At 49.4% G+C, this 27,952-nt stretch overlaps 8 protein-coding genes across 8 annotated transcripts; 4 read left to right on the forward strand and 4 right to left on the reverse strand.

The window, feature by feature from the left end:
• Window positions 1-4,430: 4,430 nt before the first annotated feature.
• On the forward strand, window positions 4,431-5,857 carry CGCS363_v013120 (O-methyltransferase; the record flags this gene model as incomplete). Its single annotated transcript, XM_036644969.1, has 5 exons — window positions 4,431-4,634; window positions 4,692-4,824; window positions 4,880-5,000; window positions 5,049-5,488; window positions 5,544-5,857. 5 exons carry the CDS (start codon window positions 4,431-4,433, stop codon window positions 5,855-5,857), a joined length of 1,212 nt encoding a protein of 403 aa, XP_036489856.1.
• A 455-nt stretch (window positions 5,858-6,312) lies between these two features.
• Window positions 6,313-8,201, reverse strand: CGCS363_v013121 (uncharacterized protein; the record flags this gene model as incomplete). Its single annotated transcript, XM_036644970.1, has 2 exons — window positions 6,313-7,518; window positions 7,623-8,201. 2 exons carry the CDS (start codon window positions 8,199-8,201, stop codon window positions 6,313-6,315), a joined length of 1,785 nt encoding a protein of 594 aa, XP_036489855.1.
• Window positions 8,202-9,702: 1,501 nt separating this feature from the next.
• On the reverse strand, window positions 9,703-10,152 carry CGCS363_v013122 (uncharacterized protein; the record flags this gene model as incomplete). The annotated part of the gene is made up of 3 exons (XM_036644971.1): window positions 9,703-9,727; window positions 9,786-9,971; window positions 10,061-10,152. 3 exons carry the CDS (start codon window positions 10,150-10,152, stop codon window positions 9,703-9,705), a joined length of 303 nt encoding a protein of 100 aa, XP_036489858.1.
• A 2,111-nt stretch (window positions 10,153-12,263) lies between these two features.
• On the reverse strand, window positions 12,264-13,049 carry CGCS363_v013123 (uncharacterized protein; the record flags this gene model as incomplete). The annotated part of the gene is made up of 1 exon (XM_036644972.1): window positions 12,264-13,049. One exon carries the CDS (start codon window positions 13,047-13,049, stop codon window positions 12,264-12,266), a length of 786 nt encoding a protein of 261 aa, XP_036489857.1.
• Window positions 13,050-14,158: 1,109 nt separating this feature from the next.
• On the forward strand, window positions 14,159-15,772 carry CGCS363_v013124 (uncharacterized protein; the record flags this gene model as incomplete). Its single annotated transcript, XM_036644973.1, has 7 exons — window positions 14,159-14,326; window positions 14,386-14,422; window positions 14,489-14,565; window positions 14,625-14,793; window positions 14,845-15,049; window positions 15,124-15,542; window positions 15,594-15,772. 7 exons carry the CDS (start codon window positions 14,159-14,161, stop codon window positions 15,770-15,772), a joined length of 1,254 nt encoding a protein of 417 aa, XP_036489859.1.
• Window positions 15,773-21,434: 5,662 nt separating this feature from the next.
• On the forward strand, window positions 21,435-22,599 carry TVP38 (Golgi apparatus membrane protein TVP38; the record flags this gene model as incomplete). Its single annotated transcript, XM_036644974.1, has 5 exons — window positions 21,435-21,549; window positions 21,611-21,684; window positions 21,746-21,932; window positions 21,996-22,108; window positions 22,165-22,599. The coding sequence occupies 5 exons, from the start codon at window positions 21,435-21,437 to the stop codon at window positions 22,597-22,599; spliced, it is 924 nt and encodes a 307-aa protein (XP_036489099.1).
• Window positions 22,600-24,213: 1,614 nt separating this feature from the next.
• On the reverse strand, window positions 24,214-24,582 carry CGCS363_v013126 (uncharacterized protein; the record flags this gene model as incomplete). Its single annotated transcript, XM_036644975.1, has 1 exon — window positions 24,214-24,582. One exon carries the CDS (start codon window positions 24,580-24,582, stop codon window positions 24,214-24,216), a length of 369 nt encoding a protein of 122 aa, XP_036489860.1.
• Window positions 24,583-26,530: 1,948 nt separating this feature from the next.
• Window positions 26,531-27,876, forward strand: aaed1-1 (Thioredoxin-like protein AAED1; the record flags this gene model as incomplete). Its single annotated transcript, XM_036644976.1, has 2 exons — window positions 26,531-27,094; window positions 27,172-27,876. 2 exons carry the CDS (start codon window positions 26,531-26,533, stop codon window positions 27,874-27,876), a joined length of 1,269 nt encoding a protein of 422 aa, XP_036489643.1.
• Between the last annotated feature and the right edge of the window lie 76 nt (window positions 27,877-27,952).

Genomic DNA, 27,952 nt, shown 5'->3' on the forward strand with positions numbered 1-27,952 from the left:
AATTCTGCGAGTCGTGTTTGATCCGCAACGACGGCGACAATGACTTGGCCAGCGGTAACTGCCGCGGTTCCTTTCACATCGCGTGGCAACTTGGCCTGATGATTGATCATGCCGATTACGACCTGGGCTTCCTTATCGCGGCTCGTTATAGCGTGTTCCAAACTCCGAGATGGCTGTATTTACCAAGGCCTTTATTTCAGGAAACGCATGGTTTCGTGATAAAGCGATGAAACGGGCGGTTGACTGCCCGATCGAGTGTATTGTAAGTGTACCAGCGACTTGCACGGTGATCGGCGAAATCACCCCAAGATCATCGAGTTCCAGAAGCTTGGTTCATAATATCCTTCATCCCATGGCTCACGCAACGACTAGAACAAGTGATAGCTCGGCAAAGTAGCGGCCGAGCTCACCATCAACTCCGGCAAACACACCTGTCACCACCACCACGGACCACGTGTGAGAAGGTTGAAAGTTCTCCATTCGTTGGTACATGGTTCAAATCCTGCCTGCTTTAACCCCAGTCGCTGGTTCGGCGAGTTCAGCCACTTTTCTAACCTTATGCATGCTCAAATTTGTCCCATCTGCCATAGAGCTAGGAAAGTGAATGAAGCGAACCCGAACAGCTTAAAGCTACTCCATTCGCGCATTTGAGGAAGTTTCCTGTGAAAGATGCGAACCTTAACTCTCCCAAGACTGTGAAGATACCGCAAATCACCATACTCGAGTGATTGCTGTGCAGAGACTGTTACACTACATGCGCACATATTGATGTTCATCCAAAAGCGATTTGCACCAACTGAGACCTATACGACGTTCGCACATGTCTGTGATGGTCCTCCCCAGAAGTAAACTCCGCCTCCAGGGAGTATCAGACTCTTCTGAACTCTAATCGTTCAAATTCTATCCCCAGACGGGGGAAGTTTCGTTGGGGTTCCTTGTGCAACGTCTACATCTCAGTGAAGCAGCCAATAATCATCGGGCCAATCCGGCGGATGGCTCGCGTCCATACACGCCGAAAGGACCAAGCTTTGAAGCCTGAACTCTGTTTTCGCTGGGCCAGGCTGGACCCTGATCCGAATCCTGGGGATGGGGTGACCAAGAGGACGGACTACGGGGAAGCCCCTCATTCCGCCGAACCTCAACTCCGAGCGTTTTTACGACCAAAGCGCACAAATCATTGACGTGAAGGAAACGTGGAATTTGCGTATGACCCTTCTAGAACTTGGAGATCGTACTGCGCAAGGAACTGCGACCAAACCACCATCTTGGAAAATAAAAATTACATATTGCCATAATTTCTTGTTCGTGGTATTCTTGCCCGATATTGATTCAACAATCAGGAAAGGGATAAAATTACGGGTGTTGCAAGTTCAATACATTCGAACTGAAATTTGAAGGCCAGAGTCTTCCAGCAATGTGTCTAGCCTAAATGCAAATATGCCTATGAACTTCCAGTCCACGAGGTCGATCATTTGACGATGCACATATTTCGCTTGGGCGAAGTACCAGGTGATGGTGTCTACGAGTGAGCCCATTATTGACTCTCTAACTCGCGGGAACACATGGCAACCCGATAACCGCTCAGGCTTGCAAGATAACCTCCCAGATGAAAGCTTGCGTACTGTGGAACACACTCCGAGATCTTCCCGAGACAGGTATGTTGGGCCGTTTGCCAGCCTAGCCCTGCCACTTCGTGCGGCTTTCCATGCTACCACATTCGATATGCTTAAGGCTGGTAAATGCATCTTATCTGCGGCAGAAATTTCGGACTGTTGACCAAATATCTCAATCACGACTGAAACATTGACATGGCATGGTCTTCCTTCTTCTCCTGACAGGTCCCATCCATTCTTCAAAATGGCTCTCGGGAAGTTGTTTGAGAAATTGGACCAACGATAATCCTAGAAAACCTGGACTTCATTGCTTGTTCTAGAACTGGTCAGTGAACCATTGAAAAATATCAATAACTTTAAGCCGCTGGCCCTTTAGAAGTATTGTAGTCGCCGAAAAGATGGACCGAGTCGAACCATTGGATATAGTGTCAAATTGACGTCCACACCAGCGAGATTGCTTCTGTCCTCCCTGAAGACGCCTCTATGGTCCACCAAGAGCCCAGGGACGACAACATAGTCAGAATATTTGGTCCTTGATAGGAAGCTGAGCGTTAGCTACAAGAATCCGAGCCTAATTGAACGGCAACATCCATGTTTCTTCAGTACTTTGCTCATATCCAAGACCAAGATTTCCACTCTGAAGAGACCAGCGGCCAAGATAATCTTCGCGGTGAGCAAGTTCGCAGAATACTAAACTTTATCATCTCGTAATCTATCACCCGAAGCTATGCACAGCCAGAAAATTGAGCAAAAACGGGACACTTCCATTTTTAAAATCGGCAAAGACGCATTTCTGAGGCATTTCCTATTCCTTTGCGACGAATAAAACTTCACATGAGGGTTCCAGCTAGCACAACGTCAGTGCATTTTCTGGCGCTGCGTAGCTAAAGGATCATTGGTGTTGAAATGGGCAAACTTGGATGCGCACAATCTGACAGTATGAGTATCGTCATAGCCTTGTCACTTGTGCCAACTTCTATTGAATCTGGAATAATAATCAAACACCCGATTTATTAGAAAGAAAGATTCTGAAGCGGCTAAGGCCAACCTTTGCCCACATTTCGTGAACACTTATATCGGAAACTGTCATTCAAGGCGGGAGATTGTTTGGATCGGCGGTTGCAAATTTCAATCATACGGGCGCACTGGGCTCTTTTTGATAGTTTTGCTCACAGCAGTAACTGCCATGGCAGACATGTTCATTATTTCTGCGTCTTTTGTTGGATATGTATTCAAACCAGCGCCTCCACAAGGGCAAGTAAATTGACAACGCAAATAACCTAACCAAGCAAAGTGAGGCCATCGCCACTACCCAATCGATCAATCCGACACCCCTCGATTGAATTGAAATATTTGATGTCTTATACTCTAGCCAATAGGAGGCCTTATATAGGCTATAGCCCCACTTATAGGTATGCCCAGCCCATAGGCATACGTGAGGGCATACGTGAGGGGCCCCCTTAGGGGGGGGGGGGGGGTTAAGGGTCCCTCTAAAGAGCCCTGTAAGGGGCCTTCTAAAGGGCCCTCTCTCTAAAGGGGCCCTCTAAGGGCCTACGAGAGGGCTTATAAGGCTGTAGATATCCTCAAAATTACCTAATTAAGTAGTCTATATAACGTCATTTTATATAGTAATTGATTTGTTTTATTTGCAAGTTAGCCAAGTAATCAAAAACACCAAAAAAAAGAGCCAAGTTAACAAGTATGGGGGTCAAAATTGCTTTGATTGCCCTTGTGGAGGCGCTGATTCAAACATAATAATCCAACTATCCGGGCCACGCATGTCGCAGAAAACCGGACAATGGCAGCACAGGCTCTCACAAACGTGATTTTGGGCTGCTGTCTGCATTCATAGATAATGAAAAGAATGATCAGAGACGGCAGCAGTATGAGTTGCATGAGAACCTGTCATATCCTGTAATTACGCCTCTTGAGTGCTCTTGATGTAAGGCAGGTCATGTTCGGCAGAGCTTGCATTGTTAGCGCCGACTGAAGCACTCAACAAAGAGCCTAAGCAAAGTCGTCGTGCGTTGGAGCTAGTAAAAGACACAGCGGTTACATGAAGCAGCGAATAGAGTTTTAGTGTCATGTTGCTGACTGTGCCTCCCCAGAAGCTAGACGGTGAGCGCGGCCTGCAGAAGAGCCTTGGACGAAAACTTACGACGACCCAGCACCAATCTCTAGAGAGCTTTCGGTTACCGAAGGGTAACAAGGCCTAAGGCGCGTTTGCATGTGCAAAGATAATGAACTACCGTCCACCAAAACTCTCGGCAATATCTTACTGGCTGGGGCTGTGCAGACCGAAAGTCCGCAGCGTGCTGCCACCGTGTTAGGGTCTTAACAAATATCTGTTAGACTTCAGGAATGAAACACGACCAATCTTTTCATCCGTTTACTCATCCATTTAATGCACCGTCTGTAGTCAATATGATTTGTTTTGATAGTGATTGATCAATCGTATCGCTCAAATTGCTCCAAGCTTTCTGTCAGATCGGCCGTTACTTCCTCCGGCCAACACATTGAGGGGAGAAGATCAAGTGATATCATACCTACATCCAATTCTGGAAATACGGTCATTGTTAATTCCCGTTCGCCGAAAGAGTAAGCTTTGAAGGTTTCAATGCTTGCTTTTCTGTTCTATCGTGGCACATAAAGTCATCTATAAACCCCACTGCTGAGTGCGCCTCGATTAGACCAGTTTGATCAAGCCTTGCAGAGATCTTTCGTACCAACAAGAATCTTATACTACAGATGAGATAGTACCCTTCCTCCTGATATTTCATCTTCCGCGCGCCATCAAGATTCATCTTTGTCATCATCATGGCTCAGAGCACAACCCACGCAAACGGCGTACAAAACGGAAGCCCCGGACCAGCCCAGGACTTCATCCGCGCTGCCAAGAATGTCACAAAATGCACCTTCAAAGATGAGGAAGAAAGAATGGACACGCTTTCTGCAGCATATGAAGTGATAGGCAAAGTGGAGACTTCATGGGACACCTACGTCCGCATGCTACTGAATCAGGTAGTAACCCCAATCTCCGCGAAGTCCGTCCGATGCTAATCAGACTTGTATTGTAAGCCGGCAACTGTCGGTGTTCTTCTGACTCTGAAGGACTTGAGACTTTTTGAGAAGTGGGAAGAGAACGGAAACGTACCCATGACCAGCTTGCAACTTGCAAACATGGTCGGGAAAATTGAGCCTGCCTTACTTCGTGAGTCTACACATTGCCTAAATTTACGGTATTGAAACTAAGACAATTACGCAAGATCGATTTCTGCGCCTTCTAGCTGCAAACCATCTCGTAGAACAAATCCCGGTTGACAGATTTCAACCGAGGGAACTCTGCATGGAACTCAACAAGCCTTTCGGGGCGCTTCTCGATTACTTGTGAGTCATGGAATTCCAGCGTAGCCTTCGTCATTCTGACTTTCACAGCCGATTCGCTACCCTTCCCATGTACGGTGAAATGCCAAGAATATTGGCTGAGATGGGTTATAGAAACCCTGTTGATGGTACGGATACCTTGTTTCAGAGAGTTAAGAACTACAAAGGAAGTCTGTGGTCCTACTTCAAAGAGCATCCTGAATTTGGCGAATCCTTCAACATGGTACAGAAGGTCTCGACAGGCAAAGAGCAACCGTGGATGGATATGTACCCCCACAAGAAGCTGGTAGACGAGTCGGATCCCAACCTACCTTTATTTGTGGACGTTGGTGGGGGTATCGGCCACGACTTAATGAGGATGTACAACGCCTATCCCGAGACAGCTTCGAGACTTTACCTCGCAGATCTTCCCGAGGTTGTTGCGTCGAATATTGTCCCCGAAAATATCAACAAGGTGGACTACAACTTCTTTACTCCTCAACCTGTGAAGCGTAAGTTGAGCAATTTCAATTACATGTCTACCGAGTTGCTGATCTGGCTGAATAGACGCCAAAGCCTACTACCTACATCACATCATTCACGACTGGTCGGATGAGCCTGCCCGGAAGATTCTAGAAATGCAGAAGAGCGCTATGAAGCCTGGCTATAGTAGACTTCTTATCCATGACCAGATTCTCGATGATGAGAAAAGCCAGATGTCTACAGCTGCCTTTGACATTGCGATGATGGTCTACCTAGCGGGTCAAGAGCGCACCGAGAAACAGTGGTTGGCTTTGATCGATTCAATTGGACTGAAGGTGGTTAAATTGTGGAAGAAACCCCCTGACCACTTCAGCGTTATTGAGCTTGAGTTGCCCTAAGAGGACTACTCTATAACTCTTCTAGATATTTGAGAGCCTTTGTAGAGGGTCTTTCAAACTATTTCTCAATGATTATTTGATTGACTTTAGATTTCTCTGAATGGCGTAACATCAAGATATCAAGCTGTATTATCACGTGGTCCAGATAGTACCGACAAAGTCAGTACATGTATCCATTGGCATCCATTGATGGTCCTGAAACCTGTAATCGTTTTTGATTTGCCACAAATATGAGTTCGTGATATGCCATAGTAATAAATGGTTTCTTGAACTGTTGATCTGCTATGAGTGCATTATTTCCACCGCGTCATTGACTAAGAACTTGCGAACGCTTAGCACTGCTTAAGCAGATTTTGTAATTGGACTATCCGGAACCGCCATGCATCCTCGCAGCCGACAATGTACTGATATAGCTGTACTTACAATCCACAGATGTGGGGCTTGGACCGAAGAAACTAGAAATGCTTCATCTCCACGGCGACCTCTCCCGGGCCTCCCTGCCTTGAGTCGTATATACTCAACGAATTTGTGCTCCCAAACAACCCGCCATCAGCCTCAGGGCCGCCGATATACCTGTCTCCAAAAGCTACAAAGCCATCATCTCGTCGACAGTATGCCTCAATGACACTTGCAATAGGCTTGTGCGGGAAAGGCACCATGATACCCTGTCCGTGATCCTTTCCATCCAAATACATCAACTCCAACTCCTCGTTGCCGCTCCATTCGTACCTCTTCCAATCCTCAATGTCATCTAAGGTCCACCTCACGTCGCCCGAGTAGACATAGCTGGCCACTGACTTCGGTGTCGTTACACAGTCTTCCCCTCCTAATATGACTGTGCTGCGCATTCCGGGCTGAATGCCGTTGCCAAAAATCGCGATCTCATTTGAGGATCCGGAGGCGTAGTATCCGGTCTCCGCGCTGCGGAGACTGGGTGTAAGCATTTCTCTCCACATCAGGGACTCTCTCCAGCAAAGTCTCCGAGCGAGCGTATAGGCTGTTCCGGCATCCGTGGCGCTCGCCCACCAGATCTCCCATTCGTTGCCGTGTCCTGTTCTTCCACGAATAGATGGAGTTGGCTCCCTTCGCGTGAAATTGTAGGCTACATCTGGCAGATGCAGTAACATCGAGACGGGATCTATCAAGATACAGGCGGCGACCCGTGGCGCAAAGTCGGCTCTCTGGAGAAGTTGTGGCATCAGAAGAGTTCCGTAGCTATTGCCAATCAAGACAAAGTCATCCCAAACGCCTCGCTCGCCCTTTCCAGGAGCGGGTTGTGCGGCACGTTGCTGCGCGACGCACTTGGCGATCATTTCAGCCAGCTCAGGGGTGGGCTGCAGCGGGTATGTCGTGACGCGGGTGGCTATAGGCAGCATCTCAACGGCGAGTATCCCAACGTCCTTGGGGATTGTGCGAAGCCAAAACATGTAGGGTATTAGACCAATTCCCAAACCATGGATGAAAACAATGGGACGTTGTGTCTTAGACTTGTGCGGGCGATACCAGTAAGACATGCCGTCGGCAGCGGAACGCCTGAAGGGGATAAGATTGATGAAGCGGAGGGGGAAGACTTTGAAGAATGTTGTGAATGGTTGTTTATAGTGCCGGTATCCCTGTGTTAGGAGATAGAAGGCCATTAAGTTGTCGAGGAAACCGATGACCTGAGACCATTGGCATTAGCATCAAATTGGCAGGACAGTATCTGGGTTTCCTCCTTTGTACACCGTGGCAATCACTGCAAACGGGGGTTAAGACGCTCACATACCACATAGTAGAACAAACTGCGATGTCTGATGATCACCGGATCGAATGTAAGCCTCAACGCCTCTGCGTTACCTCTCCCAGGCTTCAACTTTATCCCAAATTTCTCTTCGGCATCGTCGATGTATCGCTCACACTCTTCGTCAATCTCTTGGGTCGGCCTCTCGGTAGTGCCATCCCTCTCAAAAAGACCCCACAAGAGCCAGTCTTTGAGGTTTTCGCGACGTATGTCTTCGATGTGAGCGTTCAGCATCCATTTCCGCACAAAGTCTTCACCGTCTGGCACCAAACTCAGGGCCTTGTAGAAGAGCTGTGCCCGTTGCGATCGGCTCATCGGTGGTGGTCTGTAAGGCTTGAAGCTTTGGAGGTACCATTTGTAAGGCAGAAAGAAAAATAGGTAAAAGAGTATCTCGATCGCTCCTATCACCTCAATGACGATGGAGAATGGATGGACTATGGCTGGCACGCCGCCTAGTGCGAATATCGCGTAGAAGTATGTCAGACATAGAAGCCCCAAGTCCTTCATCAAGACGATGAGGATGCGTATGGCTATGTATTGTGGCCATGTTTTCTGGACGATCATTTTGGAACGGAAGAGATTTTTCGAAAGCAGATCAGAGCGCCTCGTATGCGGTTTGTATTGTCTAGACTTTCGATCGTATCGTCGGTTTACGTAGCGCCGTAGTGTCAGGCTTAACGAGCCGTACACTGTGATTTTTCTCGCATTTGAGGGTTGCCGCTAAAACCTGACCGGATCTTTTAGAGGGGAACCGTCGACTAAAAAGGCCGTCGAAAACGCGTCACATCCAACCCTCTTTGCAAGTTGCTTACTTGTTGCAAATCCGGCCGAAATGCCAGTGACGTGTAACGGAGGCAAAGAATCAGACGCGGCCAGGGAGGAAACTTGAAAGAAAACGACGCTTCCGTATCCGTGTCGAATAAACGGCGGATGAGGGGTCCTTAACTTGCCATCGGGGTGGAGTCTGATCGGCTGTCAGTCTTTGGCATTTTGCATGATGATGCCGGCCACGGTAGTTTCAAAGCCACTGCCGCACAACGGATGAGCTGATGACAGCTTTCGGGACCTCGCCGTGTCGACGACTAGCGTCGTGTCTGCTGTCAGCCTGCCGTTGTCACCGAAGATTACATGAGCCTTCCTAGGGGGTCTTTGTCCCGGCCGATAGAAACGTAAAACAATTTATAGTTCAAAAGACAAAACAGGCAATCGAAGAGTTGGCCCTAACAACGAACAAGTTCGGCCCAAACCGAGCATGTCGGACCTTGCCGGCATGGATGGCTGTCGGCTGCGATTGTATGGCCAAGTCTGGAGGCTGTCTTGGAAACAAAAGGCTCTGGATTGGATGGGAACGTCCCAACTTTGTCCGTGTCGGTGTCATCGTTCATGTAACATCCAAGTCCGGCCGTGGGTCATCCCTGCGTCTGCGAGGTCTGAGCAACAAGGTGGCTCGGTGAGCGCATGGATCGCAGCCTGCGGGATGAAAGACCGTGTTCGTTCAGCGAGTTCGCATTATGGGACAAATTTCCCCGCCGTCAAAGGGGAGAAAATCCACATGTTGATTCCCTTGGCCCATTAATGACACCGCGGCTGAATCTCAACATGTGGTCTTCGACGATCCAGCCCTCGCGTCCAGTAGGCCAGTGGGCCCAGAGGCTCAACTCGCCGCATCTTCTTTCAGATTGAATGAAACAGATCTCAATAAAGAGATCGCAAAATCTGTGCCTCGGTTCTTTTTGGTTCAAGACAACTGCAGGCTGCAGTACAACGATGTATTGCATGCAAAACATATTCCTCTAATCGGCGATCGGGTGCCGGCCTTACGATAAGCCTAAGGGTTCTTCTGCCATCGCATCCTTTATTGGATCACGACATCTTGATCCGTGGGTTTTAACCTCTTGGTTTTTAGTTAGGCTTTGACAGGTCACATCAACATCTTGCATGCAAAGCGAAAGTCTCAGTCGCATCCAATTTCAGAAAATTTTGGTAAAGCAATTAATGTCTATTAGTTTTTTCTATTCTATCCGCCTGGCTTTTGTTCGCGCTGGGTATGTAGGGAGCTTTCCAATTAAGCAATAGGGCAGTTGATGTTGCTGCATAATAGGTCAGAGCCCGCTCGAGTAGTTGGGGAACATTCGTTATAGCACTTACGTAGCGTCGTGGCCAGTGATGCCGAAAGGAGCCTTTCCATCGACGGTGCACTTGGCGAAGACACCGGGGACGAGCTGGCTAGAGGTGGTACCGCAGTCAAGGTGCCAGGTCTTGGTCTTGCCGGGGATGTCCTCGTCGTGGCCGACGCTGATGTACTGGTCGACAATGCCGTCACCAGAGAAGTAGCTGGTTGATTGTTAGTGGCCGAATATACACAAAATGATAACAACATGGGCATCACAGGAAGTGAGCATGTTGCTACTGAGCCAACTCACCAGCCGTAGATGACCTGGCGGCTCTCGAGGGCGGGGGCAGCCTGGGCGCCAGCCACAAGAAGGGCGGCAGCGATGGTGGTGAAGGCACGCATTGTGAAGAGTTGTAGTTAAAAAAGGTTATAAAAGAGTGACAGTTGTATAAAGAACTCGAATTGTTGTAACGACGGTTGTGGTTGCAATACATTTAGTCAACAGAGCGATGAACACCAGGCTTCTTATACATAGAATCGGCGCTTATGTTGCTCGTATTTCGAGGATATCTTAGCATTTGACTTTCCCCCTTACGAGTCCACAGTGGATGCAACGCGACTTTAGCAAAGCTTGCTGTTGTCATGCCGAGATCGACGCTGAGCAACTTCGACCATACAGCTGGAATTGATTCCCGGGGAATCCGAGTGCAAAAATAGCTTGGCAACGGTTCATCCTGTCCCGAAGGCGATTAGTGTTTGATTATGTCCTCACTGCCACCTGCAGTGGGGAAGTTTAGAGAAGTATAATTGAATGGCTAATCTTGATCTGGACGTGACATCCTTGACAAGTCAAGCGCAAGCGGCGGCGACGCTTGCAATTGATACATTTGGGCGCAATGAAGGAATTATAGGATCAACAAAACCAGATCACCAACAGCTGCATCGATTTATTCATATCTAACAGCTAGCCTCCGACACATCAATTGAAACCAGTTCACTCGTGTTCGTGTCATGTTTGGGGTGATCCTAAGGTTTCGAACCCCTAGGAACGGGATGTCGGGGGTTTGAACATGACTCAGTGAGAAAGCTTCCGGCTTCTCCCAAATTGAGTTTTGCTCAAGCACATGCGGGTGACTCCGAGATCTTCATGAGCAACAATATGCGAAAATTGCAATTCGTTGTCAACATCTCCGTTGCGCGACGGAAGGTCTTTATTCACCGCCGGCCTCTTGTATGGATGGGTTTACAAGTCTGGGATTGCGTGGTATTCGGCTTGAAAGGTCATGAGAAAACAGGGCATCGATACTCATTCAACATTCCAAGCCTCAAGTTAACTTTTCGTGGTTGAATACGCAAACTCTGAGCCGGAGAGGCCGGCAACTTCCACGCCGACAACGCCGATATGGAAACACGGACGGACAATTTGAGAGTTGAGCGATATCTATGGTGCAGAAAGTGCGAGCCATTGACATAGAACGTATGCAAAAAATGAAGACACAGAACGAATTAACTCTCTTATTATCATTCACTAAAACCCACAACTCTCTGGATTACATGTCTCTAACTCGGGAGATCGAAGACTATTCCGTAACTCGGGCTCCGAAGGTGGCCGAATCTTTCTTCCCTTCTAAGTTTTCTTCTTCGCAGTTTGCTACCTAGAGGCGCACCTTGTTAACTGCTATATAACTCTGACGGGGAAATATATAGAGGGAGTATAACCTCTATAGCTAACTTATAGAGTATATAAAGGGGATTTTTAAGCTATTTAGCTAAGTTAGTAGAAGTAGCTCTTTATTATACTATAGTTTATATTTAAAACCCTCTAAAATAAATCTTATATATACCTCTTATTTAATTAATATAGCTCTTATTACTAGTAATATTAAATATTTAAAAGAGATTAGTTTACTATATATTTAATAATAGCTTAGTTATATCTTTATAGTTAAGAATAATAATATAGTATCTCTATACTTCTTTATAATATATATTAAGCTCTTAGAAAACTTTTAGAACTAAACTTTTTATTAAATTAAATAAAGATTTAAAAAAATCGCTAAGAACTTAAAAAATAAGAATAATATAAGGGAGATTAATAAGATATTTAATAAAAAGTATAGCGAATAGCTTTAAGAACTAATTACTATTATTACTTTTATCTAAGTTATAATATAGTAGTTAAGAAGACTAGCTTAGGTTAGGGTGGAGGAAAAAAGGGTCCTTATATTCCCTGTAGTTATACAAAAATTTACAAAAGAATTCTTCACAAAATGGAAGGTGGCCGAATTGAGAAAGTGGGGCCGCAATCCGGTCCTGAAAGCGAAACGCAAGGTCGGCAGCGAAGGTCATTCTCATTTGCAGTGTAGATAAGCTCGGACCATTGGCGTAAATATTCAGCATGGACTTCTTGTTACATTTCAAGCATCGGCAATGCAACAGGACTAAGGGCTGAGCTAAGATATATCACGTTGGCAGCGATTGCAGGAACTCAATTGAATAGTCACCTAAACTACCTACTGTTGAAAACCCCTGCTTCCTTCAACTTCCTCCGAAATTTCAATCAACTGTTCCACGAACTTCTCCACCTCGGTTATGATCGCAGAATGGCCCCCAGGATTGCGCAACAACCTCTTCAAGTTCGGAATTGTGGATGCGATCTTCAGCTGAAGAGCTGGCGAAAGGCAAAGATCTTTCTCGCACAAGATGTAGTAGGTCGAAATGTTCAAATCTTCCATGCAAAATGTGACAGGTCCAGCGAGAGCCGCCAACGACTGTGGCTCCCACATACCCATGTACTTATTAGCCATCTCTTCTGACATATCAGGCTTGTAGAGAACGTTTTTGGCAGCCGGTTTGCCCACCACAATTCCATTGATAACGCTCGTGATATCCAGCTCAGAAGACATAACATCAAAAGCTCCACCACCTCTTGCCGCGGGTACGACTATCGTGATGAAGACGACAGCAGCGATACCGCCTCTCTTCCCATTTGCCTTTCGGTCTGCCGTAGAAAACCCTTGCACCGCCGCCACCATGGGTGTTCCACCATATGAATGCGCGACACAGAGAAATTCTCGCCCCTCTTCCGAGTGTGGGGATAGCTCTGACTGGATGTTGCGGGCGTCATCGTCCATGGTAATGGTCGGGTCGGTGCCGAGACTTGGATGACGGACAGCAATTACCGGGAAGAAACCGGCGGCTTCTGGACGGGCCTTGGCCGGATCGAAACACGTCGGTGTGTGGATTCCGCCGTGGGCAAGCAAGATACCCAGCTTTCTCGGGGCTGCGGTGGTAGACATAACAATAATAGACGTGCCGTCGGGCTCACTGCCGTCTTTGTCGCGGGATCGCCGATGAAAGGTATCAGGTTGTTGGGCGAGTCAATGAGATGGCAGAAAAGCTTTGTGGCTGTGTGATGCTCAGTCCTTTTGAACAAGTAGGGAAGAGATGGTCTTATTAGGCACTGGTTTGGACAGCGCTTAAGCTGATGAACGTGCTGTCAGAACCATTTGCCATGAATATGTTTGTCTTTATTCCGAATATGGCGCGTCCCGTGTCTATCATGCAGGGAATGTTGGTTCCAAAAATGACTGCGGACCAGGGTTACCTTTGAGCCCTATTTCGGGCTGCGTCTCTGTCATTGAGATCAGCATGAGGTTGAAAACCCATTGAAATATGGTGAAATCTGACCTTTGCCGTTATTTTGCTATTTTACATGCCGTCAAGGTGCAAGAAATTCAACTTTGCGTGTTTCGCTGCCCCTCCTCTGCCATATAAGTCAGACTCGGACGATTTGAATCCTTGATGTATGGCCCAACCGCTGAGGGTTTCTCTAATAGACAACCAGTTAGCAACTTTGCCCAGATTGCGCGAGGTTGTTCGAGTCTGCAGCTCTACACGTGTGGTGACTGGTTTCGTCGTTGACATTGAAGATCAGGCCTGCCTTGGCTTCGTTTTGTCCTCTTGTTCTAGTTGGGCTGAAGAGTTCTGTTTACAAATCTGCTTGAAATGTCGCGCTGTGACAAGGGCTTTGATTGGGTTTCTGTGCAGTCTTTTTGCGAGACAGCCAATGCGCCTCGCCCTACTGATCCTGTGCTCCTGGTGCCCGTTCCAACAAGAAGCTGCACTATCTTGCCCTGTCATCGCGTGCCGACGTCCAATGGGAGCCTGACAAACAAAATGGTTTCTTGTTGGGCCACACCAACCCTGTCAGCATGTGGCAGTCAAGACAGGGTGATGACAAACCGATCCTAATCCAGACTTCAGAACCGATCGGCCCCCTTTCCTGAATCGGAGCCAAAAGGCGAATCCTGAAATGCGATGAGCGTCTAAAAGACATGGTCTTCCTCGAGTCACCATCTCTTGCTGATGTGATGTCTCCATTGTCAATTCGACGACCCATCTCATGATGGACATCGATTCGAGATCTTCAAGCGAAAGCATTGCGTGGGCTCTAATAGTTCCACACACAATACTCAGTGTTATTGCCACCGTCTCGGTAGGCGCCAAACTGCATTTTGGCCGCGCCAGCGGAGCCCGTTTTAGCCCTGCAGATGGTGTTTGCCTTGCGGCGTTGGTGAGTACGGTACGCCTTCAAATTCTTTCACTTTGACTGACAAAGATTGGCGTTGGAAGTTCTCTAATCATGCGTTCCTCATCACCGAAGGGGCTTGTAAGTGTTCCACTTCATCCAAGAAAAACAAAATGGGATCAAATTCAAACTAACGATTCAAATTAGCCGTTCACGTTGGTCTTGGAAAAGACGTAGCCACGGTTGGGGCTGACTATTCTGGCGGCATGCCTCCTGTGCTCAAAGTAGGTCATTTGGCGTCTGATTCAAATTCTCGTGTATCACTGGATCTGACAGTATTCAGGGCATCACCGCCATGGGCATCGTATACGGCATAGCATGTCCTCTCTCCAAACTTGCGGTCTTTGCTACGTATTTTCGACTCTGCTCAAGTTGCAAAGCACTTCGGATTTGTGTGTGGATTCTATCATCCATGGTATTAGCATGGGGAATTGCCATGTTTCTTGGCACATGTCAGTGTAATCGCCAGCTGCCGTGATTTCAACCAACTAACATTGAAACAGTATTCAAATGCACGCCTGTCCAGGGGTTCTGGGACAAAACTGTCCCAAGCATTTGCTACTTACGCACCGAAGTTAGCATCGCTATCCCAAACATCTTCATTAACGCGATGGCTACTGTGCTACTTCTGGTGGGAGCTGTCTGCCATTTGGAGTTTGGAAGAGAAAGAAATTTGGCCATGGCGACAGTCTTGTTGTTTGGCACTTGGTAAGTGAGCTAGAGTTGCTTTTGCCTTGACTAGTGAACATGAACCCAGAAGCCTGACAATTTGTTTACTCTAGCATTGTGGCCGCTTCCATCGTTCGCCCTATCCTTTTCCATGTCTACCGCCTGGGATTCGGTGCCAGCAATGGCGGCAATGCCACCAACATCAGCCGAGTCATCGTCTACCCATACATCGGGTCATCCATTGAGACATGCCTAGCCATCATCGCCACGAGTCTCCCTACCTGCGCGCAACTCTTGAAACGACATATTTGCAGCAATTCTGAAGACTTTTCGGGTTCCAAGAGCACCGATTGTACCAGCCAAAGATCCGGATACTCTAGGAAGGCACACAGCGTCAAGCCTTCTACCTATTCAAACAGCACTCGCATCACCATAGGCAATACTTTGAAGACCCGAAATACAGGCGGTGTCCTAGCAGCTTGCGTGAAGCACAAGCGCCCCAGGGAGCTTGGCAGCGATGACGACATCGAGGGTTCGTTTGAGAGACTGGAGGATGGACCGCGGAGCTCACAGGCATCCACAGACGTGCTGTACTCTGATAGCCGAGATGTGAGCAACATAGAGGGCATACAGGTCCAGCGAGAATTTCACATACAAGTGGACCGTGAGTCGAGGGTAACGACTGGAGATATCAAGAATTGGGTGGTCGGTGATATCGCTCTGAAGGAATTGCCAAGTCCAACAAGGAAGATGAACAATTAAAGCACAACGTTGTAAAAACACCGATCAATGAAACTGTTTACCTATACCTAGGATTTCTTGAATCAGTTGAAGTTTATGATGAAACGGAAAGTTCAAAGGTCTGGTGGATATACCTTGCTCCTCTTCTGCCTCGTCCATCTCTCCGCCAAGGATGTTGTATGGTACGCATTCGTATGGTCCGATCAATCATGAATTTCAAAGAGCAAATGTCTATTTTGGATCGGATTCTCTGAAAGCTCGGAAAACTGACAAATCCTTCACACCACCTAGTCTTTTCATGCGCGTTATGATACTCAGAGTCCAGCAGCAGCTCTCCGGGTGCGTTTACGACGTCCCATCTCAGTGGCCTCTTGCTCGGCATTCGAATCTTCAAGCGAGTGCTTTTCTGGTATTTGAGGGCTAGCTGTTCGAGATTCCATAATCTTGATTGGTATAGAGATTCCGTATGTTCCCTCCATATTCTTGTAAAACCCAGCAGCGCCAATAATGTCCATTCTATTCCGCAGGCGAGACCAGCCATGACCATGGTCAAACCTTCGGACATTGAACTGCCAGTCTGGCAGTGTAGTCTTCATGTACTCTTTCAATGCGGGATTCCATGTCGCTAGGTTTGGATTTAACACAAAGGCCATGAAGTTTCCGTACGAACTCCATTTCCGGTTCCCTGGAACGGCGGCCTTGGACACTGCGTAAACCACGCCCAGTGTCTCCCACTCACCTTGCTTCTTCCAAAAACAACGGGTGGCTTCATGCTCCATTGGAGAAGGGTCTATGTTTCCACATGTTGCCATGCGACTGGATACGCGGAAGATTGGCGACGAAGGCTCAATGAAACCTGTCTTGTGCTTCGTGTACATCATGGATATGAAGTTATGCGCTGCACCTTCCCAATCCAGGATGATACTGGCATGCCTCCAAATAGTTACCCCGTTTTCTGTCATCTTGCCTGCTTTTTCGATGTTGACGAAAGTCAAGTCCAGAGACCTGTCATATAGGCCGAGCACGTCTGTCGAGAGAGAGTGTCTTTCGACGCAAGCAAAGAGGACGTCGATGGGTTTTCTCTCACGAAGTGCTGTCAATCTTGGAAATAGGTCGCCAGTCAAAGTAGGGAATTCTCCAAGCCGATCCTTTAGTGGTCTCTCGGGGACAGTTTCTTGTAAGACTTCCGCTGCATCAACTGAAACGGCGATGTATCCCAGTTCGAGTGTCATTTGCCATTGAGGATTCATATACGCTGACATGTGGGCAACCATGAAGAACATCTCGTCTGGGGCTTGCGTATCCAGGTCTTCTCGGTCCTTGCCTGTCCAACTGAGTTCAAGCGCATCAAGGCTATCTCTCCTGACAAGACAGGCTCTGCCAAGAAGATTCTGCAATTTTCTTCTCATTTGGCTGAATTCTCTGTTTGACGTCGTTGAGTCAATGAAATATTGAAGGTTGTCCATTGTAATGTAGAGAGAAATGAACCGAAGCCAAATATGGCGGGCGTCTCTAAGGAAGTGATGCCCAGTAAGTCCAGCGTGATATGCGCTCACTCTCATCTCAGATGTCTCTAGTGAAGAAATGTTGAGCTCGCTGGCTGGACTGCTCTCGCTGCTATTATTCCACTGATCGATACGGCCGATCGTGGAGAATATGTCGGTGTCATAGGTTAGACTCCTCGAATTCGATACTGCCAGCGATCTGAGACATTGAATGATTGATTCGCGGTATATGTCTCTAGCCCAGTCGCAGATGTAGTCAACGATGAGCAAGAGTTGAAGTGCGTCGTCGACTGAATCCAACGATCCTTGTAATCAGCTGTAGGGTAAGGTCAGCGGAGAGTGAACTAGAATAGGTACCACAAATCCGTTTCGAATACCCTTAACTCACAAATCTCTGTGCTGTACTATTGGTGTCAATGTAAGCAATCGAAACCCTCCAGCATTCCCCTTTGTTGGACAAGAACCACACCAGGGGTCCACCCTCCCAGTTGTCCTCTCGATCTGCAGCTTGCCAGAGTCCATCCTGAATGAGCAAAAGACGTCGGATCGCGAACGAAGTTTGGACTTCTATGTCGGACCACGAGCTGCCGCTCTTTTCGGACTTGGCCTCTGAGACCAGGAACGGGAAAAGAAGTGGCTCGCCATCGGAATGGAAGGGAGTACTGTTTACACTGCTTCCGATGAAACAGCCGTCAGCATCCGGCCGACGATCTTCCAAGTCAAGGATACGTTCAATCCGTCTGGTTCTCCGAAGACCGTAGACTCTATCTGGACGTTCCTCGCGTTTTGGGAACAGCCGCCGGAGGCCTTCCTCAGGGTGCACGATCGCTTCGTCTGCACGGTCGTCGAAAATCGGGTTGATGCCCTGCTCGACCCTATATTCCCTTAAGTAAAGAGTTATCGGAGTGAGATATCGCGCGCTTACGGGTCTTCTCTGTGGCTCTGTGAGCGGCAGACACAAGGTGTTCGCCTTTCTTGACGTTTCTTCAAGTTCTTCGCTCGCGAGTTTGGATTGTTTCCTTGGGAAGAGTTTGAGCCGACTTCCTGTTCTGAACGCCACAGCCTTCCGCGGCATCTCCGGCTTTGAACCGTCAAATGTCAGTGAAAGCAAAAGTCACCTCTGTGTACAAATCTATTAGGAAGACGAGAGCTCACCATCCAACCTCGACGCTGAATCTCGCCAAGACATCGGGTTCCAATGTCAAGCGCCAACCCATTTCACTTTTCCGTGCATCACGGCATCTTTGCGCACTCTCGATAACCCTTTGGACGCGGCTCCGGACCTCTCGTCTCCAGGGACGCTCACGTGAATCTGTGTCGATGCTCTCATGATACTTCTTAAATTCGGTCTTGCCCAGCTGACGGATGTCAGACACAGTGGACGAGTGATTTTGTGGATACAACTCTTTTTCAAGGGTTTCAATTGGCTGAACGAATCTTATGTTGTACGTTGCCATTAGACGCCTTTGTATGGCTATGGGATTGTCTTGTTTAGGCATGCTCGTGTAGGTGTTTTTCTGTCCAAATAAACAAATGTGCAATATGAACTTGGATTTCCTCCAGGACTAGTCATGACCACCCTCCCACCGTAAGAAACCAGTGTGCTTTTGAGCCAGCAAAGCATTCTGCAATTTGAGTAAATGGAGGCCTCTTCACCTGTCTTATTAGGTTACCTTGTCCTATTGTTAGAAGTCGTCGGTTGGCCGGCGCTTACAAGCGACCTCGAACAGAGACCGGCCCATGGTCCGACCAACATCGTCGGCTAACCAACCTGCCTCATTGGCTCACGCCTCAAATACAACCCCTTGAACTGTTCTACTTCTTTTGGCGGTCAAGGCAGTGCCTATTCACACGGAGAACGTGGCTTTGCACGGGCACCCATCATCGCCACGAGACTTGCCTAGCCAACATGGACATACATCTGTTGTTGGCCTACGAAGAACACAATACGACTTTATTGAGACAGTACATTCAGACAGAAATCAGAAGCAAACCGTGCTGCTTTTCCTGCACCACAATGTACCTCAGGGGAAGGCCATATGCAATGATCAGCAAGTCTGCCTTGCCAAGCATATTGTTCGTCCATGAAAGAATAGTCGGGATGCATTGCAGCGCTAAGCATAACGGCCCGTTGCGCCTCGAAATATCAAGATCGGGTGGCTCGGATGTCTTGGCATCTTGTCGACTGCACATGACGTGATGCATGCCATCGGACTTGCATCTGACCGGCGTCACAATGCTTTGATGGAAGGCGCGTGAAGTCACGCAATATTGATTTTTCCGAATGACATAACATTATCAAATCAACAAGACACCCACCACGTAGATAGAGCGAAACCGAGTAATCATAAGCTCAGAGTTGCGAGCAATACGAGTGTCAACCCAGAGGGCTGGGTCCTGGCCACAGCGATCAACAGTTCACAAGAAACATTAGTGCCACCCTTTAAAGTCTAGAATTTCTGCGCATGTCGGCTCGGAAGATAGCGTCCGTAACTTACATCTGCAGGGCCGGAACATGACGTCCATAGGCAGAAGAAACAAAGGAGCTATGGCGATAAGGATCCTTGACGTAGCTTTAGCCGCACGGCTTGCTGACGTTCAGAAAGCATATCGCATAGCTTCGCAGGTAGAGACTAGAGTAAAGGCATGTCGAGAGTTCATGGGGGTGGGGGGCAACGTGTCCCGCGCGCCGCGCGGGCAGACAGGCCGTCAAGTCAAAAAAAGAAAAGCATCATTGCCTCCTCTTCCCTTACGCTTGCTATGCTAGAACCTGCTGGGTCAAACGTTAAGCAAGCAGGGAACGGCCGCAGCCACAGCCGCGATGAGGCTCTGGCACACGCGGCCCAGAAAGTTTATGTATTGGTCCCTTTGGTCGCGTTCGTGCGCTGGTCCTCACCCAAGCCTCACAGCCCGCTGGTGTACCATCAATGTCTTCACCTTATTGGCACAACGCGGAAGCCAGCGTGTGAATCTATAGCTGAAAGCGCTTACTGTGATCCAGCCTGATGTGCCGCGTTTCCCGCCGGCGCGTCCGAGTCTCCTGAACCAGGCTCGCAGTGCTGTTTGCAACCTCAGCTAATGGCATTGGAACACGATGAAGAAAGTTTCCGCTGCCCGCAACTCTACCCATGGGCCCTGTCCATCAGCCATCAATAAGCGGGCATCTCGGTGCCGTCGTGGTGTCCGACGACTCGAACCCATTGGACCGCACGTCGCAAGCTCAAAGCTCTGCATCAACATTGGACAAACAAAATGGTGCCCGTCAGCCGGTCGGCGAAGTCGCATCTGCTTCCCTCAACTGTCAGGAGAAATTCTTTCAAGCTTATCGGAATAGGGCAGGTTAAGACAAGCAACCCGGTTCGTTGTAGGGAGACCATTCCTGCCGGGGAATTTATGATCTCCGAAGAGTGCTTGTTTTGGTGGATCAGATCGGCCAGGTTTGAAACGCCAGGAACCGGCTTGCCACGTGGGGGTTGGTCGGTTTTTTCTCTCTCTTTTCTTTCTTCGTACTACTCGCGGCTTTGGTATTGAACTCGTCATGTTTGTGTTACAGCGCCGTGCGCGAAACGGGGCGCTTCATACAAAACGTGACGTTCTCAGAATTCGATACTACCACACATCGTCAGAAGAACTGGAACCCGCCCGCGCCTCACTCTTGAGTCGCCCCCTGTCTATCCCTCCGACGTTCTCTCCTGATGTCCGTCAGGGTACGGCCTGTTGGTTGACATGCCCGGCCCCCGGCCTCAAAAGCAAATAAGAAGAGAGGGATGCGGGGGATTCTCCCGTTGGCCGCTGGACACATCGCCCCAACGGCTGACGGTTTTTCGTTCCAGGGAGCAACCCCGGAACGATTTTGGTTTTGTCGCTGCCCAGTGCCCACGACGTCTGCGAATAATATGCACTGACTATTGCCTCTTTTGGCCGATCTTGTGGTGGCTGTGCGTTCCGCTTTCCGGTTTCGCATTGATTTCAGATCCCGCCGTCTCCCTACCATTCCATATGCGCCCGAGGGCATCCTTGTCCCTCATTTGTATGAATATGCATGTTGGTCCGTCGCACCTCTTTGGCCTTTTGCATGTCTAGCGAGTTTGTACATGTTGCGTCAAAGAGAGTGCGTGCAGTTCATCGCCTCTCTCCCCATTCCATCAACACACAACAAGTCGGCCTGAGATCGTATCATGCCCGACGTCGAGATGGCTAGAAGAAACGGCGAGAGGAAAGACGAGGTTCCGGAGTTCACTGAGTACCGACCGTTGAACTGGAAGAAGATCTTTTTGACACCGAAATACATCCGTACGTGGGATCTTGGTGGTGGGGTTTGTTGGCGACGTTTTCGCTGATGGGCTCAATGCAGCATTTCATCTTCTCGGTATCGGCATTCTCGTCGCCACGATTTTCATCAGTCTGCACCATGACGAGGTTGTAGAGGTACGTGGCGCTGATGAGAAAAAGTGATCATGGAGTTTCTGTGCTAATAGGTCAACTGCAGAAACTGAGACCATTTTCCGAAAAGGTTCGAGAGATTCCCGGCGGATTCCTCATCCCGATCGCGATTTTGATTCTCATCTCGTTCCCACCGCTGTTTGGACACGAGATCGTCGCTCTTTTGTGCGGTGTCGTCTATGGATTATGGGTTGGTTTTGCGATTGTGGCCGCAGGAACCTTCATTGGTGAAAGTGAGTTGGCCCCCCTCGGTTGGGCATCTGGCGGTTGAGGAAGCGTGCTGACAATTGTGACAGTCGGAACCTGGTTCGCATTCAAGTACACACTGCGACGTAAGGCTCAGAAGCTGGAGAGGACGAACCTGAATTACGGCGCCCTCGCGCGGCTGACCCGAGATGGTGGTTTCTGGGTACGTCTCCCCCGTTTCCCGGAGCATTACAGTCTCAATTCTAACACTATTCTCAGATCGTCTTCATCATCCGATTTTCCGTGATCCCGTCCCACTTCTCGACGGCAGTCTTCTCGACTTGCGACGTCAAGTTCTGGCACTTCGCCGTCTCGACCTTCCTGACGCTCCCGAAGCAGATCATCCTCGTCTACCTCGGCGTCCTCCTCGTCGAGAAGAAGCAGAACGGCAATAACACCATCAAGAACGTCGTCTTCGGCGCGACATTCGTCCTGACTATCGCCCTCGCCGTCTACATCTGGGTCAAGATGCGCCGGGTCAAGAAGATGCTCTTGGCGGAACAGGAGCAGAGGAAGATGCAGCAGCAGATCGAGATGTTGCCGCAAAAGGTTGAGGTCGACGCTGTTGAGACGGAGGTGATTCCCCTGCAGCCTGGCATGCCAGGGATGGCTGCAACGAGGAGCGACAGGCCGGGCTACCCACAATGGATATGAGAGGGCCAGAAATATTGGGTCACGGATGAGCGGAGTTGGTTGGATGAAAAGCCCATGGCTGACATGACGGACTTGGAACACACGACTTTTTTGGGATTTTTGTAAGGCGTTGGCGCGGGCATGCGCATACTGGTTATCACGATAAACATGCGCTTGATGGGATCGGGTGTCCCCCGAATATGATTTTCTTTCCCCCAAACAAGATTTGCCTCCTGAATATTGATCATCGCGAGAATGGATGAACCGTTCAACTCTCATTTTGTACAATAGCGACTGCGGACCAGAGGTGAGGCTCTTGCTGTTTCGCCAAAGGTGGGTAGAGCGGTGCCAAGTAAGAAATGACCTGTTGGGACAGAGGGGTGGCTTAGTCTGGAGTCTCAGAGCGGTTTCCAACCGCCTGACTAGCAGAGTCCTCACTACAAAACCGAATTCGGCATGTTTCTTCACATCACACGCACAGATCGGGCACCGCGAAGGTAACGGAGATTTTTCATCATTTAATCGTAAAGACTATCAAATTGTCCAAAGTATCCAGAGCCCACTCCGCAAATTGCCATCTCGGCGTTTCCGGTGGGGCGGGCCACTGCAGAAGCTCAGTCCGGTGAGCCCGCCCACCCCATCTTTCCCCACGTCCAACTCGCCGATGTTAAAACCAAAATAAACGTTGATCACCGATCAGGGCGGGAGACCCTTGCCAAGGTCTTCTGCGAGGTGAATGCCGGAAGGGATTTCTGCCAGCGAGTTGGGGGACTTGATAACCTAAGGCGTAAGAGTGAGGGGTAGGTTGTTGAGTGTTCCGACCAGCAGGGTGTCCTTGCGTCACCCTTGTGTGCTGATACTTTTGTCGCTGGAAACCTTGGAGGGTTCCGAAGTTATCAAGCCGTTTTACTGAAGGGTGTTCAATGTTTGACAGGTCGTTGTAACCTGTCTGGAGTTGTGCCGAGTCGGACAGGTCTTGAAACTTCCCAATAATTACTGTGTAAGTCTCTATCCTCTTCAAAACAACGAGGTCTTCGTCATCTTTCTGACCCTCAAGGATGTTTTTCTTTTTCTTCTAGGCGGCTTCCGTGATTCATAATTCGTAATTCGTCCTTCGTAATTCGTGATTCATAATTCGTGATTCATAATTCTTGATTTGTGCTTCGTGTTTCGTAAAGCTTTCCTTCCGTTGCTCCATCGAGATAGCAATTGACGGCGGTAGATTCAATCAGGAGCGGCCATGGTTCTCATTGGAATGCGTCAGAGCGTTGTTGTCTTTTGCGATCTCATAGCTCTCGGGAGCAGCTCCATCATGGATCATCATGGATGTGTAATGTAATGCGATGCACGCTCTTTGCTTGTAAATGCTTGCTGAAGTTTGTGGTCGTTCTCAAAGCCATAGCTGTATTTTGAGCCGTATTGTAGTGTTTTTTGAGTCGTAGTTGTATCAAAGTCATAGTTGTAGTTGTAGTTGTAGTTGTAGACTTATAGTAGCTGTAGTTTCAATGGTGTTACCGTCGTCTAGTTGTTATCGACGCATTTGGCAAACGTGTTGAGCAAGGTGTGAAGACAAGACTTGTGTCCATGGGACAATATATGTCTTTAAGTCGACTTGCTCCACTTTGAGTCTCTCCATCAAAGTCGGTACAACCATGACTGGGCAAGATCGGAGAGTGTCTCCTCCTGTGCTAAGCGCTTCATTTGGATCTTGTAATGGTGCTTCTGGAGTGCCCGTTCTCGAGCTTGCTCAATCTTTTCCATCTTGGAAGTCAGGTTGCGGGTGAGAATGCAGATGTCAAAAACACCCGGGTTTTTGTATTTTGACTCGGCGCGGGCTCTCTTGGCGTCGTACCGCTTGTTGATCTTCGACTCCTGGCTGATGGCCTGGCGGTCGATCTTCTTCATATTAGAGTCGAATGCATTGTATAGAGACTCCCGCACTGGTTGGCCGGCGGGCGCGCCGTGCTGTGGAGTTTGAATGTGCATCTTGGAAAACGAAAGCATGTTGTAAGAGCAAGTGGTTGATGTTTTTGTGATTGAGCGAGTGAGGAAGGCAATTGACAAGATAGCTTTGAGGATGAAGATGGGGATGAAGAAATTGACTGGGTTGCCACGATTCATTGCCTACATGCGATGTATTTATTACTTTGAGTTTTATTTCGGAGAAACATGATGTTGGTGAGCCATACATGTCTCTGGATTTGAGTTGAGAAACTTGAGGTCTGTTTATGACTCTACTGAGAACCTTGCTTCTCTACAACACAGTCAGGGTGGGCCTACATCAGCCAATGTGCAGTACCAATAACTATGAAAATTACATTTGTTACCCAGACAAGACCATTACGGTTTCCAGACTCTTTGAATCAGCAATATGAGCAGCGACATATATGAGTTGGACTAATGTCTGTTAGTTTGTTTGCTCTTCGCAACGCCAAGGTGTGGTTTGTGCACCATTGCAGGAAACAACCAAACGCAGAAGAAGCTTGGCCAGCAAAGCAGCCAATCCAGAACATTACAGATTCAAGCTTACAAGTTACAGCGCATTCGTGGCCCACTTTCAGGCTCTCAAGCCCGCCGGCCCCGTTCACAATCTGTCCGCAGCTCCAGAGAGGGGCGCTCATCGGAGGTTCCAGAGCCCCGGACCCAGGCTGGGTGAACAGTGCCCGTGGTGGTTTGGGGGCTGGCGGTGGTAAAAATAGTGACAACGCACCCGCGGTGAGTCGCGGGACTCCGCAGTACGTACTCGTACCTTACCTGACCAGGGGGGACGTCAGTGGCTTTGCCCGAGACAATTTCAACGCTGGTCTTAGTGCGAGACAAGAACGGGCCCGGCGGCCGATGGCTTAGAACGGGGAACAACTTTGAGTCCTCTAGATGCAAGTTCAATTCTTGGGAGATATCATGATTTGCATGTCTTCTTGGGATGATGCAGTAAACGTGGTGTGCGTTGCATGCAATGAGGCTCAATTACAGTTGAAGACTGTACCCTGGCATTGCCTGACAAGGTACGACACAAAATATGCCCGGGCCTCCACCATGACCTCATACGCGAATGAAACAGTGCTGTTCCCTGAGGAGGAGCTGAGGCCAGCGGCCTCCAGCGCCGAAATCGCGAAAGAAACACACAAAGAGAAGTCGGAATGCAATTGCCATGCATGTGTACCTTACCTGAAGAGCCAGTCTGTCCAGGTCTACCGCAGAGGTTCCATTGCGTCTAGACCACTTGGCAAGACAGAAGAAAGCCCCAATTTCCGGGCCTGACTGATTAATTACGCCCCAACGGTGAACCGCCAGTTCATCTCCAACTCAGCCCATCGAGGGTGGCGCTGGCAAACAACACACATCTTGCCCCCCATCCCCTCGCGTCCCCCTTGATCGTCGAGGCACTTACGACACCGATGCCTCGGACTCCTGGCTTGATCTCCCCATCTCCCCATTCCAACCCCTGCACTCACCAACCAACTGCAAGCCGCGCGCGACAGGCGTGTCACTACCGGCTTTGACCTACCACTAATTTATCGCTATCGAGGGGCCTGGCGCAGGGAACTTGTGCAGCACTGCAAGAACCTGGCCATCTTTCTCGGCAGAGGGAGCCCGGCCAGCTGAGAACCTGATTCAACCCGAACCCTTTTTTTTTCTCTTCCCTTCCAGGCCTTGGATTCTGGCCGCAGCGGCGACCCCTTCCGTTTTTCCCTTCCCATTGTCTTGACAATCCATTACGAAAGCAATCCTGGCAGTGACAGCTGCTGCGCCTCCTTCAGACCACCTTTCGTCTCTTCTCCCGATCAGCTTCCAAACTTTTTTTTCTACCACCCATCGAATCTCTACAGCCGACTGGCCATCATAAATAAAAGTCTACGCTTACCTACTCTTCGCCCTGGGAGACACCGAGTAATTCGCTTACCCGAAACCACAAAATCCCATCCCGCTTAACCCACCCAACTACGACGTCATGGCTACTGTGCCGCAAGATCCCCCAACTGCGGCCGCGACCGCCAATCCTGACCCTACGAGCAGCGACGCCAAGCCTACAACCGACCCTGCGGAGACCACAGCACCGGCATCCGAACCAGCACCCACGACCACGGAATCAGGTCCGGACGCAACAGCTGAGAACGCGAATGGGGCATCTCCAAACGGCCATGCTGCGACGGACGATCAGAAGCCATCGGACGCGCCTGCTCCGGCGCCGACGACCGCTGCCTTCAAGGTGAACAGGAAGCCGGTCGGGCAACAAGCAGACCTGCCGCCTAACACCGCCACGACAACGAGTACCAGATCACCAAGGACGTCGACGAGTGCTTGTGCTTGCGATACGCGCGGCACTTCTATCGAGGTCGACAACTCGAAACCTGTCGACTTCGAGGGCGAGATCCCCACCAACAACCACTTGCCTTCCCCCGAGACCTTGAAGAAGATTGAGAACTATGTAGTCCTGGACAGACATGGCAAAAGCCACCCTTTCAAGAGCCTCTACACTGGACGCAATGTCGCAAGGCGTGTCCTCATCATCTTCGTCCGCCATTTCTTCTGCGGGGCAAGTCAACCGTCAACCGTCCCTGGGTTTTGATTTCGCGCTAACCTCCTGCCTAGAACTGCCAGGAATTTCTGCGCACCCTGTCCGAGTCTATAACCCCCGACGCCCTCCTTGGCCTGCCCATGAGCACCTTTATCGCTGTTGTCGGTTGCGGCAACCCAGGTCTGATCGACATGTACCTCCAAGAGACAGGCTGCCCATTCCCCGTCTACACAGACCCTACGCGGCGCCTGTTCGACAACCTGGGCATGACACGCACTCTCGCCCTGGGCGAGCGACCAGCCTACATGCGCAAGTCGATGTTCAAATCGGCCGCAGAGAGCGTCTTCCAGGGGCTGAAGCAAGTAAAGGCCGGCCTGGCCACCAAATCTGGCGACCACAGGCAGGTCGGCGGAGAGTTCCTGTTCGAGCCCGTGGAGCTCATGAGCCCCGTCGGAACGCCATTCGTCGAACGACAACTCGAACAAGCAATGCAAAACTCGCAAAAAGAGGACATCAGCCAAGACGGCATCGATGGAGAGGGCGGCGATGACGGCGTTTACGTTGAGGAAGAGAAGAAGGTTACCTGGTGCCACCGCATGCGATCCACCCGAGACCACGCAGAAATACCCGAGTTGATGGAGGTGCTGGGCCTGACGGGGTCAGGGAAGCCCATCCAGGATAATAAGAGGTGGTCGAAGGCGCTCGAGACACGGAAAGGCACCGGCCTGAGCATGGCAAGTCAGATGAGCAAGCTGAGCGGCGAGCAACAACGAGCATAGGAGCGGCGAGGCTTTTTCCTTGTTATCAATGGGTCGGTGCGGCCTGTTGTTCGGGTCGGCTCAGACACCTAGGAGT

This window comes from Colletotrichum siamense, assembly GCF_013390195.1.
Source record: "Colletotrichum siamense strain Cg363 chromosome Unknown KSG_Cg363_contig09, whole genome shotgun sequence".
NCBI lineage: Eukaryota > Fungi > Ascomycota > Sordariomycetes > Glomerellales > Glomerellaceae > Colletotrichum > Colletotrichum siamense.